This window comes from Stomoxys calcitrans, chromosome 1 (genome assembly GCF_963082655.1).
Source record: "Stomoxys calcitrans chromosome 1, idStoCalc2.1, whole genome shotgun sequence".
Taxonomy (NCBI): domain Eukaryota; kingdom Metazoa; phylum Arthropoda; class Insecta; order Diptera; family Muscidae; genus Stomoxys; species Stomoxys calcitrans.
The window spans coordinates 20,518,089-20,531,213 of record NC_081552.1 but is presented as its reverse complement, the minus strand read 5'-3'; the positions used below and the strand labels follow the sequence as shown (position 1 = coordinate 20,531,213).

Below are 13,125 nucleotides of genomic sequence, written 5' to 3'. Positions count from 1 at the left end.
TAAGGAGCATCCTTTTTATAGCCGAGTGCGAACGGCGTGCCGCATTGCGACCTATGCATTGTACCTCACAAGCATCGCCAGCATTAGGAAAAGATAACCACCGCTTAAAATTTTGTTGATGGCCTCGCCAGTATTCGAACCCAGGCGTTCAGCGTAATAGACGGACATGCTAACATCTGTGGTACGGTGGCCTCCACCGTATATGGGAGCTATATCAGGTTATAGACCGATTTGGATCATAATAATGGCGGTTTCTAGGAGCTCAAGAAGTCAAGTCAGTTTATATCGGAGCAACATCAAAATGGCGCACTTGCAAACCCCAACGACCAAGAAGTATCTTTGCCAAATTTTTAGCGGTTAGCTTTATGTGTTCGACCGCTAACGTGATTTCGACAAGAATATGTACACTAGGGTGGTTTAAAATTTTTTTTTTCTTTTTTGCGGCACCCCCCTTGTATGTTTCTTTTTATTCGATTTTAAGACTCCCATAATTTGAGCACAATGTTAAGATGCTGCTGGGGCCTCAAAGTTTTGAAAATTTCAAATATGTGGCTATTTGGGGACTTCGGCGACCCAAGTACGTAAGTAGTATAGATAATAAAGCCAATGTCCCTAAAAACGTGCTAGGTAACCCTTGTGCTAATAGGAATGTTGTATTACCCATCTTAAACCTCAGTGTATTTCTATTAAAATCGATTTAGATTTACCGTGTTAACATCTTCCAGTGGTGTTAAAACTTTTGGAGCCTTAAAATCTAACAAAATTAAACATTTTAGTGGGGTGTCCCCAAAAAAAAGCCGACATAGAATTTTTTCTCTTTGAAATAAAATCACCCTAACGTTCACCTATATTGTTTAGATCAATATTTTAAAACGTTAAAATCGAAATGACTAGAACTGTATACCCATATTCCTAGGTGATAGAAATAAAATTACTAATTTGTCATATTGTCCAGACTTTAAGCGTTTTAAATGCTACCAGCTTTAAAATGTAGAGTGTTTCAATAAGTTTTCCCTTAAATTTTTCTAACAATTTTCTCTGGGATGCTATTCATATCCACTCTCGTGTTGTTGCTCTCTTTTTGGCAGACTCTTAAAAATGTTTGTCGTTGTTTTAAAAGGCTGGTAAATCAAAATTAAAAAAATATATATATTTTCTTAAGAGCCAATATATACAAATAAACTGAAAATCCGAAGTCGAATTTAAGTGGTAGCATGCTTATGTTGAGCGACAAACACTCTTACTTCTATGCGATTAACAAAATCACTGTAAGCACATTGGTGGCATAAACGCGAAGCAAAGATGACCAAAGCAAAAGACCAAATGAATGGCTGTGGGAAAACCAGCAGGCAGCAATGAGCAGCAGGGCACAGCACCAAACCTAAGTGAAAAAAGTGGTTGGAAGAGCTCATAAAACAAGTCTAGCTCTGAAAATAACCAAAAAAAAAAACACAAAACAAAAACAAACAAGTCCATAAGCAGGCCAATCTGAGTGTGGTTAATGCTCCTCTTTTGGCTGTTCTTTTTTTGGGTCTTAATGTCGTTTTTGCCTTCTCCACAAAATGTGGCCACTTGCAGACCATGCGCAGACGCACACGCATTTTGATAGTTTTTCAGTTGTTTGGCCAACTGTATGCTGCTGTGCGATTGTGAGAAAACGATCTGTGACCATGTTTGGCTTTGCAATTCATGTTCTGGTTCGCTGTGGTTGAGAAAACGCCAGACACTTGTAGAAGAATAAGAAGAAAACAGCAAACAAAAAAATTGCAGCCAACTCGAGGCAAAGTGGGGGGGAAGACCCAGAACACTTTACAGATAAACAAGAAATAATTGGTGGCAATGCCAGCCACATCACCGCACATGAAATATCTAGACTAAGGCCATAGCAGTGTAACGACGTTGAAGAGACCAACTGCAGATTACTTAAGATTCGCAGGCTTAAATTATTTTCGTTTTTATACCCTCCACCATAGGATGGGGGGTATACTAATTTCGTCATTCTGTTTGTAACTACTCGAAATATTCGTCTGAGACCCCATAAAGTATATATATTCTTGATCGTCGCGACATTTTATGTCGATCTAGCCATGTCCGTCCGTCCGTCCGTCTGTCTATCAAAAGCACGCTAACTTGCGAAGGAGTAAAGCTAGCCGCTTGAAATTTTGCACAAATACTTGTTATTAGAGTAGGTCGGTTGGTATTTTAAATGGTCCATATTTTGATATAGCTGCCATATAAACCGATCTTGGGTCTTGATTTGATGAGACTCTAGAGTGCGCAATTCTTATCGGATTGGAATGAAATTTTGCACGACGTGTTTTGTTATGATATCCAACAACTGTGCCAAGTATGGTTGAAATCGGTCCATAACCTGATATAGCTGCCATATAAACCAATCTTGGGTCTTGACTTCTTGAGCTTTTAGAGGTCGAAATTATTATCCGATTTGCCTGAAATTTTGTACGGCGGATCCTCTCATGACCATCAACATACGTGTTTTTTATGGTCGAAATCTGTCTATCTCTCTATTTTACTTCTTGAGCCCCCAAAGGGCGCAATTCTTATTCGAATTGGCTGACATTTTACACAGGTCTCCAACATATAATATAATTGTGGTCCAAACCGGACCATATCTTGATATCGCTCTAATAGCAGAGCAAATCTTTTCTTATATCCTTTTTTGCCTAAGAAGAGATGCCGGGAAAAGAACTCGACAAATGCGATCCATGGTGGAGGGTATAAAAGATTCGGCCCGGCCGAACTTAGCACGCTTTTACGTGTTTTGTTTGTTGTAATCGCAAAAACATTTGATCTGGAAAAGACATCGCTGCAAGTAAAGAGTGTTTAAACTTAAAATGATTAGTTTAATATATATATTCAATGAGTTTTATAAAGAGCGACTAGTGCCCAACGAGTGAGTTCTTGACAAAGATCAATTAAACTCATAAAAACATGGTAACTGCTTTATTAAGTACTTAAATATCATGTATGCTTATTTTCAGCAATTCCTAATAAAACCTTAACTGGCGCCCAACGTAACCGAACTTTCCTATTCAATAAAACTGCACCTAAAGTAGACAATATTTGAAATATGTTTAAGGAATATATGTTCAAGAATCTGCGAGCAGATTTCTCTCACATCACTAATAAGTAGTGATATAGGTTATAGGTATCTACAAAATTTTTTAAGAGATTTAACTCTCTTTTGGTTATGCATAATCGCTCTTTAGGATTCACTCTAATCTTGAGGTTGTGTTTAAAACGAAAGAAAAGAAAATTTCCTCTTGAAAAATAGAATGCATTTACATAACTTAATAAAATCCTGACAAGAACATCAGAAAATAACTAACAGCGTACTAAGTTCGGCTGGGCCGATTCCTGGGGTCCCACCACCATGGATTCTGCTAAAATGTTGAAGGCCATATTTTTATTCTACATACCAAACTTCTGTCAAACCAGCAAAAATTAAAGCTTCCAGGAACCGAAAAACGATGATCGAGAGACCGGTTTATATGGGAACTATATCAACATATAGGCCGATTCGGACCGTACTTGGCACAGTTGTTGGAAATGAAAACAGAACACCTCATTTTAGCCAAATCAGACAAAAATTGCTGCTTCCAAGGGATCAAGAAGTGAAATCGGAAGATCGGTTTATAAGGAGCTATATCAGGTCATAGACTGATTTAAACCGTACTTGGCTAAGTTGTTGGAAATCATAACAGAACACTTCATGCAAAATTTCAGCCAAATCAGACAAAAATTGCCGCTTCCAAAGGCTCAATAAGTCAAAACGGGAGATCGGTTTATATGGGAGCTATATCGAAATCTGAACCGATATGGTGTATTCGCAATCCCCAATGACCTACATGAATACTAAGTATCTATGCAAAAGTTTAAGCGGCTAGGCTTACGCGTTCGACCGCTACCGGGATTTCGACAGACGGACGGACAGACATGGCTAGATCGACTCAGAATCCAACCGATCAAGAATATATACACATTATAGGGCCTTAGACGAATATTACGACATGTTTACAAACGGAATGACTATATTAGTATACCCCCATCCTATGGTGGTGGGTATAAAAATGTCAGCGGGGGTTGTCCCATCCTAATGCTGGCGACATTTGTGAGGTACTATGACATGTTAAAACTCCTCAAAGAGGTGTCGCACTGCGGTACTCTGTTCGAACTGGGCTAAAAAAACGTGGCCCCTTATTATTGAGCTTAATATTTGAATCGGACAACACTCAGTGATATGTGAGAAGTTTGCCCAGTTCCATGGGCAAATTAGCCGACTATATAATACCCTACACCTACCCTACAATTATAAATTGGGCAATGTATAAATATATGAGAGCTATATCTAAATCTGAACCGACTTTCAAACACATCGTTTGAAAATTGTTGCTACTACGGCCATATAAGTGCAAATCAGGCGATACATATATATATATATATACAAATCTAAAACAATTTTGATGAAATCTTGCAGATATGCTAGTATTAGTAACAAAACTGTCCGTGCCAAATTTTGTGTAGTAACTACTCCCATCTAAGTGAAAATCGGGCGATACATATACATGGGAGCTATGTGTTAATCTGAACCGATTTTTACCAAAATCAATAGCGTTCGTCCTTCGGCCAAAAAAATTAAATGTCCAAGATTTTGTGATGATTGGACAACAAATACGTCCTGCACTTTGATAACAAGAATACATGGCCTCACAGACGGACATGGCTAAATCGAATCATAACATGAATCTGAGTCGATCGGTATACTTATCTATGGGTCTAGCACTTCTCCTTCATAGCGTTGCAAACACATGTACAAACTTATAATACCCTGTACCACAGTGGCGGTGAAGGATATAAAAATACATCACGCCCATTTTAATATCTATGTTTCACTATAGGAACCAGTTCCTTGGTTAGGAACATCTTTAACACGTATTGGCTTAGACGTATTGGTTTAGAGGATATATATATACGCATATGCTTATGAAACTATGTTTTGTTCTTGACCACAATGGTATAACGAACTATTACTAATCATATGGCATTGATCCCATAGACAGGTGGTTGCTTTGTGGCAACTATCTGAGTTCCAAGGATATTATTGAACTTAAACATTTTAAACGAACTTTAATGTGTGCGGCTTTGGACTTTTCTAGGGTTTGGACCATAATAAGAAGTTTAGTTCGTTTAAAGTTCTATTTTTACGTTCGATAGAACAAGGGCGTAAAACAATTTGATTATGAGATAAGAAGAATATGTTAACTTACAAGAGGGTAAAATTAATTGTAGAGTTGTATATGGCTGTTTGAAAAACTTGATTTGATACCATATGAATATCGATATATCTAAATAATATTTCCTGTGTCCTAGGAACTCATACATTGATTTGAAACCTGGTTATAGACATTGAACGAAAAACAAAATCCAAGTATGCTATTAAGACACAAAGAGAAAAGTACTGAGCTTAAAATTTCCAGGAAAATATTGACTAAAAATAAAAAAAAACAAGTAAGAGCGTGCTAAGTTCGGCCGGGCCGAATCTTAAATACCCTCCACCATCGTCGTATCTGTCGAGTTCTTTGCGCAGTATCTGTTTTTAGGCAAACAAAGTATAATGAATAAAGACGGAGGAGCAGCTATATCAGTTATAGTCCGATTCGGGGCTCAAGAAGGGAAATCGGGAGATGGGTTTATATGGGAGCTGTATCAAGCTATAAATCGATTCAGACCATATTGCACACGTATGTTGAAGGCCATGGGAGAAGCCGTTATACAAAATTTCTGCCAAATCGGAGGAAAATTGCGCTCTCCAGAGGCTTAAGAAGTCAAGACACAAAATCGGTTTATATGGCAGCTATATCAGGTTACAAACCGATTAGAACCATACTTTGCACAGTTGTTGGAAGTGATATCAAAACACTATGTGCAAATCGGATAATAATTGCGACCTCTAGAGGCTCAAGAAGTCAAGACCCAAGATCGGTTTATATGGCAACTATATCCTGTTATGGACCGATTAGGAGCATACTTCACACCGTTGTTGGATGTGATATCAAAACACTATTTACAAAATGTCAGTCAAATCGGACGAGAATTGCGCCCTCTAGAGGGTTGAGAAGTCAAGACCCAAGATCGGTTTATATGGCAGCTATATCAGGTTATGGACCGATTTCAACCAAACTTGGCACAGTTGTTGGATATCATAACAAAACACGTCGTGCAAAATTTTATTCCAATCGGATAAGAATTGCGCACTCTAGAGGCTCAAGAAGTCAAGACCCAAGATCGGTTTATATGGCAGCTATATCAAAACATGGTTCGATATGGCCCATTTACAATGCCAACTGACCTACACTAATAAGAAGTATTTGTGCAAAATTTCAAGCGGCTAGCTTTACTCCTTCGGAAGTTAGCGTGCTTTCGACAGACAGACGGACGGACGGACGGACATGGCTAGATCGACATAAAATGTCGCGACGATCAAGAATATTTATACTTTATGGGGTATACTATGGGGTATACTATATATACTATATGGACGAATATTTCGAGTAGTTACAAACAGAATGACGAAATTAGTATAGCCCCCATCTTATGGTGGAGGGTATAAAAATCTAACCTATAAGAGCACATTGTCTTGCAAAAATATTTAAATGTACAAATGTAGATTATTTTGTTAGCTAACCAAAAATGACAGTTGTTTTGTGAAACCTCTTCTAACTGAATGACCAAAGGACCACATGATAGTATGTCTCGTTATGGCTGAATGGCTTGGAGAAAAATAGATAAAAAATTTTCAATTAAAAATTTTATTGAAAACAAAATTGTTTTCAATTTAAAAATTTATTGATTCAATCACTTTTTTAGTTGAATATATACAATATATTCTTTTTTTAATAACAATCGTGATTGAAATTTCATTTTTAATGGAACCGAAATATGTTTGAACTACAAATTGTTGTAAGACACTATACCCCTTCTTTAATAATGTCTGCAATATAGACTTCAATTGATTTTACTTAAGCAACATTTTAAACATCAGTCGACAGTCGATGCTACGAACCAGATTTCAAAACAAACTTCAAAAAATCAATTAAAAAATTGATTGGAAATTTTTAAATTTTTTTCATGAATATGCAATTTTTTTTAATAGAAAATTTTTCATTTACTTCTTTAAAAACGGTGATTGATGTTTTCATTTTCGCGATCAATAAATTTCGTGATTGAAACCGATTTTTATTTTTATGCCCACCACCATAGGATGTGGGTATACTAACCAAGTCATTCCGTTTGTAACACCTTCAAATAATGATCTGCGACCCCAAAAAGTATATATATTCTGGATCGTCTCGACATTCTGATTCGATCTAACCATGTCCGTCCGTCCGTCTGTAGAATTCACGATAGCGGTCGAACACGCAAAGCTTGCCGCTTGAAATTTTGCACAGATATTTATTATTGATGTAGGTCGTTGGAGATTGCATATGGGCCATATCGATTCGGATTTAGATATAGCTCCCATATAAACCGATCTCCCGATTTCACTTCTTGAGCCTTTGGAAGCCGCAATTTTTGTCCGATTTGGCTGAAGTTTTGCATGTAGTGTTCTTAACCTGTTTTATAATCTAAAATAACTCCCATATAAACCGATCTCCCGATTTTACTTCTTGAGCCCTTACAAGATGCAATTTTCGTCCGATTTGGATATTTGTTTGTATGTTCCACATAGACTCAACAAGTAAAAAGGCATTAAGTTCGGACGGGCCGAACTTTGGATTTATATGTTAACAACCTTTCGTCATAATCCGGAGAAAAATGCATCATTTATGAACCCATTGCAGCTATATTTAAATATGGTCCGATTTTGACTAAACTCGGCATGGACATCGAGTGGTATAATAAATACAATTCACTGTTCAAGTTGCTAAAACCATTTAGGGCACGGATGTCAAAAAGCCTAACATAGGTCACCACTATGCCAAATTTTAGCGAAATCGGAAAATAAATGCGTCTTTTATGGGCTCAAGACCTTAAAACGGGAGATCGCTCTATGCAGCAGGTATATCCAAATAAAGAAGATCGGAAGATCGGTCTATGTGGGGGCTATATCAAGATATAATCCGATATAACCCATCTTAGAACTTAATCTGCCTATAGACAAACAAGTAAAGTAAAAGGCGTTAAGTTCGGCCGGGCCGAACTTTGGATACCCACCACCTCGGTGACCTTTCATCAAAATTCGGTGAAAATTGCATATCTTATGTCACATAGCAGTTATATCGAAATATGATCCAATTTGAACCAAATGCTGATAAGTACAAGTCATTGTTTAATTGTGTATAACAAAATATTGGTCTTTTTAGTAGTTATATCTAAAAATAAACCGATCTGAACTATATACGACACGGATGTCGAAAAGCATAACACAAGTCAGTGTGTCAAATTTCAGTGCAATCGGATTAAAAATGCGCCTTTTATGGGGCCAAGAATTTAAATCGAGAGATCGGTCTATATGGCAGCTATATGCAAATCTTAATCGATCTAGACCAAATTGCAGAAATATGTGGAGGGGCTTAACTTAACTCTTTGTCCCAAATTGCGGCAACATCGGACAATAAATGCGCTTTTTATGGCCCCAAAACCTAAAACCGAGAGATCGGTCTATATGGCAGCTATATCCAAATCTGGACCGATCTAAGCCAAATTGAGGGAGAATGTTGAAGGGCCTAACACAACTCACTGCCCCAAATTTCCTCAAAATCGGATAATAAAAGTGGCTTTTATTGGCCTAAGACCCTAAATTGGAGGATCGGTCTATATGACAGCTATATCCAAATCTGAACCGATCTGAGCCATTTTGACGGAGGATATCGAAGGGTCTTAGACAACTCACTGCCCCAAATTTCAGCAAAATCGGATAATAAATGTGGCTTTTATGGCCCTAAGACCCTAAATCGGACGATCGGTCTATATGGCAGCTATATCCAAATCTGAACCGATCTGAGCCATTTTGACGGAGGATATCGAAGGGTCTTAGACAACTCGCTGCCCCAAATTTAAGCAAAATCGGACAAATGTAGCTTTTATGGGCGTATGACTCTAAATCGGAGGATCGGTCTATATGACAGCTATATCCAAATATGAACCGATCTTGGCCAAATTGACGAATGATGCCGAACACAACTCACTGTCCCAAATTTCAGCAAAATCGGTTAATAAATGTAGCTTTTATGGACCTATGACCATAAATCGGAGGATCGGTCTATATGGCAGCTATATCCAAATCTGAAGCGATCTGAGCCATATTGACGGAAGATGTCGAAGGGGGGCCTAAGACAACTCACTGTCTTAAATTTTAGCAAAATCGGATAATAAATGTGGCTTTTATGGGCCTAAGACCCTAAATTGGAGGATCGGTCTATATGGGGGCTATATCAAGATATAGTCCGATTTAGCCCATCTTCGAACTTAACCTGCTTATGGACAAAAAAAGAGTCTGTGCAACGTTTCAGCTCAGTATCTCTATTTTTTAAGACTGTAGCGTGATTTCAACAGACAGACGGACAGACGGACGGACATGTCTAGATCGTCTTAGATTTTTACGCTGATCAAGAATATATATACTTTATAGGGTCGGAAATGGATATTTCGATGTGTCGATGTGTCCGTCGGTGGTGGGTATAAAAATATACTTTAAGTTGTTTGATTTTACTTTGCATCAACTTGCAAATTTGTTTAATTCTGAACTTTAACGAGTCAAACCTGCAAGAACAAAATTTTTTCCCCAGCGTACAAATTTAGATTTCATCAATGAGGATTCTAAAAAATATATCTAATTGGAAAATGCCAAATGACAATAATCATTATTCATGACTGTCGGATCGATGTCCCTGACTATTACAACAACATTGTGGATGCGAATGACAACATCAACATGACTTTGGACTAGTGCAAGGGGGGCTGAATGTTGAAGCTCGTTCATTCAATCTTCATACAACGCCACCTGTATTACACTCGTGTACTAATCTACCCTTCAAATACAAACAATATCGCCATCTAACCATTTGTTTTGCATTACATGGCCATGTAATATCATTATCAGTTGTCAACTCATCGTCCAAATACTTAGATGTCCGTCCGTTGTTCTTCAAATGAATTAAAATGATAAAAAAAAATTTACTTTAATATGTTTTATTTTAATTTGCACCAATCTGGTGCTGAATTAAACACTCTCATATCTATGTTCGTCCGATTTTGCGCAACATAGCTATAATTGGTATATATAATTCTTTTATAACAAAATTGGCATATATAATTCTTTTATAACAGTTGATATTTTTTTTTTCTCAATGATATCAAAATCGGTACGAATTACTATTTAGCTTCCATAAATATATATATATATATATATATATATATATATATATATATATATATATATATATATATATATATATATATATATATATATATATATATATATATATATATATATATATATATATATATATATATATATATATATATATATATATATATATATATATATATATATATATATATATATATATATATATATATATATATATATATATATATATATATATATATATATGGAAGATACGGCCCGTCTGAACTTAGCACGCTTTTACTTATTCAAATTGGAATTATAAAGCCCATGTATATACTAAACCCTTTTCTTTTTGGTTATTCAGTTTGTTTTGTTTTGCAAATTAAATTGAAAATTAAAGAAGAAAATCGCCCAAAGCTTTCATTACCTTTCTGTTAAACTCTCATACAAACTTTTGGATAACATAAAGCTTTCACTATACCAAAATAACATTGCTTATATTTCTTAAAATTTTAATATAATTGACTTACCTGGAGACGGTTTGGTTTTCTTTTCTCTCTCCTTTTTTTCTCATTGCATGGCTTAACAAAATGGACTTGAACAAACTGCAACTACATAGGAACAGGTAAGCGTTGTTTGCTTATAGCTTGAAAATGCTTAAATAAAAATAAGCTTTTTCATATATGAATAGAGCCAGAATGGAATTTACATATATTGTTTTAGTTTCTTAATTTTTTTTAAACAGTGTTCGAGAGAAAAAAAAAACAAAAGATGAAAAGCGATATTAAGAGAATTGAGGGGAAAATAAAAAAAAAATAAAAAGTTTAGGAAAACAACAGCAGAAAAGTAAAAACACAAATATACAGTCACACAAGAATAATAATTGATCGCAAATCATTACAAACATCAGAAAAAATCAAATTAGTCTTTTTTCTCTTTTTACACAAGGAAACAAATTTTAATCGCATTTGATAGCTTTTTTTTTAAATTTCTTAGAATCTAGAGCTTTGTAAAGCTTGGAGACAAAGAATCAAACACCACCATTTTATACCATATTCGGAGATAATTTAAAATATGTAAATTAATGTGGGTAAAAATTTAGTTAGGATTTTTAATTGTATAAATTGTAGAAAAAAATATGTAGGTTTTTTGAATAAAAAACACAAAGAAAAAAGTTTGTAGGTAACTCCCACTTTTTAATAGTTAGGTCTAGAAGTATACAAGAAATCTAGTTCTTATTCATTGATCTTTAGAGGTTTTTGAGTTTCCCATAAATTTTTTTGCAATTGAATAGTTTTCTAGAAAATTGTAGTTTATAGAAAATAAAAACAACCCTTTAAGGATTTTGTTATAAAATTTAAGTTTATTTTTTGAAGAAACAACAATATATCCATATTATATATATATATATTTGTGGTTCCGTTTTTATTCTGTTTCTTCTATTTCTGGTGTTTTTTCTTTGACTCATAAAATCCATACGATTCCTTTTTTCTGTAAATTGTTTTTGGTATTAAATACTATAACCCCCATAAATTATACATGTGTGTATGTGTGCGTGTTAAAAACGAAACAAAACTAAAACATAAATAAAATTGGTCTATGTTTAATCCTATCTGACCTTCAATCCTTAACCCACCTTCAAAAATAATTGTAACCTTATTGTTCGTATTTATGGATAAAAAAAAACTTAAAAAAAAACTACAAAACATATTTCATATTAAAATTTTACAACCAACAAATTGAAAAAAAACAACAAAATAAATCCTTACTTCCGCTTCTATTCTCTGTTCTTCTCTATCTCCCAACCTTATGGCCATACCAAAAATATTTTGTCTCCCTTTTTTTATTTTCTTACGTTTCTTCCTTTGGTTTCTTTCTTGTGTTGTCTTCCTTTTTTGTGCGTCTATGTTCCTGTTTTTCCTTTTTTTTCTCGTTCATTGTACATTTCAGGGAGGCTACCTAGATGGATTACGTTCACATTTGGGTGGTTTAACACAACGTGTCAAATCATGGTATTGGGGACGACCTCTTGTAAGTGCAATTGTATTTTTCATTTCAATTCAGTTCAAAGATAAACGAAACTTAAGAAATCGCTACCACATAAAAACAGAAGAAAAAACTTTACTAAACCAAAAACCCAAATCAAACAACAAAACTTTAATTCGAGACTTAAATGCACTTTTTTGAAACCTTTTAAAAATCCTTCAAATCAAAAATGCAAATGAATTTCTTAAATACAAAATAAATAAACGACAAAATAAAAGAAGTTTTGAACAGATTTTGTTTTTTTATAATTTTTCAATAGTTTAGAATAAAAATTTTATGTTTCAATTTTTGCTAGAAGGTTTTTTATTGGTCACCAATATTTGTTTTCTTTTTGTTGAAATTCATTTAAATTTCTCAAAAAAAAGGCTTGCTTTGAAAATCACACCACCCACTCCAGCCACTCTGTCTGTTTCCGTCTCTATTTCATTCTCTATCTGTAATCTCTCTCGCTCTCTATTTCTGTCTGTGTGTAATTCTCTTAGTAATTTTAATTGAAATCCAAAGTAGTACATCTCCGTTTTAGTTGCACTTAAAACTTTTGATTAAGTTTAAGAATTCTTTGTCTCAATTTAGTTAACTTAAACTTCCAATTAGAGTCATTATAGAAAAATTAAGTCTCTAATTTACAAAAAAGCAAAAAAAAACAGAACATGTAAAAATACCATGTATAAAAGTTCAGTTTTCTAACAATTGTGTGTAAGTATCTT

General features: G+C 34.8%; 1 protein-coding gene across 3 annotated transcripts in view; it reads left to right on the top strand.

Annotated features, from left to right (window-relative positions):
* LOC106084651 (whirlin) overlaps positions 1-13,125 on the top strand; it is a 255,495-nt gene that overhangs the window by 217,598 nt on the left and 24,772 nt on the right. For 2 of the 3 annotated variants that reach the window (XM_059360094.1, XM_013248507.2), the window contains one exon: positions 12,323-12,403. The exons of the other annotated variant lie outside the window; for it this stretch is intronic. In XM_059360094.1, coding sequence (XP_059216077.1) covers positions 12,323-12,403 — 81 coding nt within the window. The remainder of the gene's footprint in view (positions 1-12,322; positions 12,404-13,125) is intronic. 3 annotated transcript variants of the gene reach the window in all.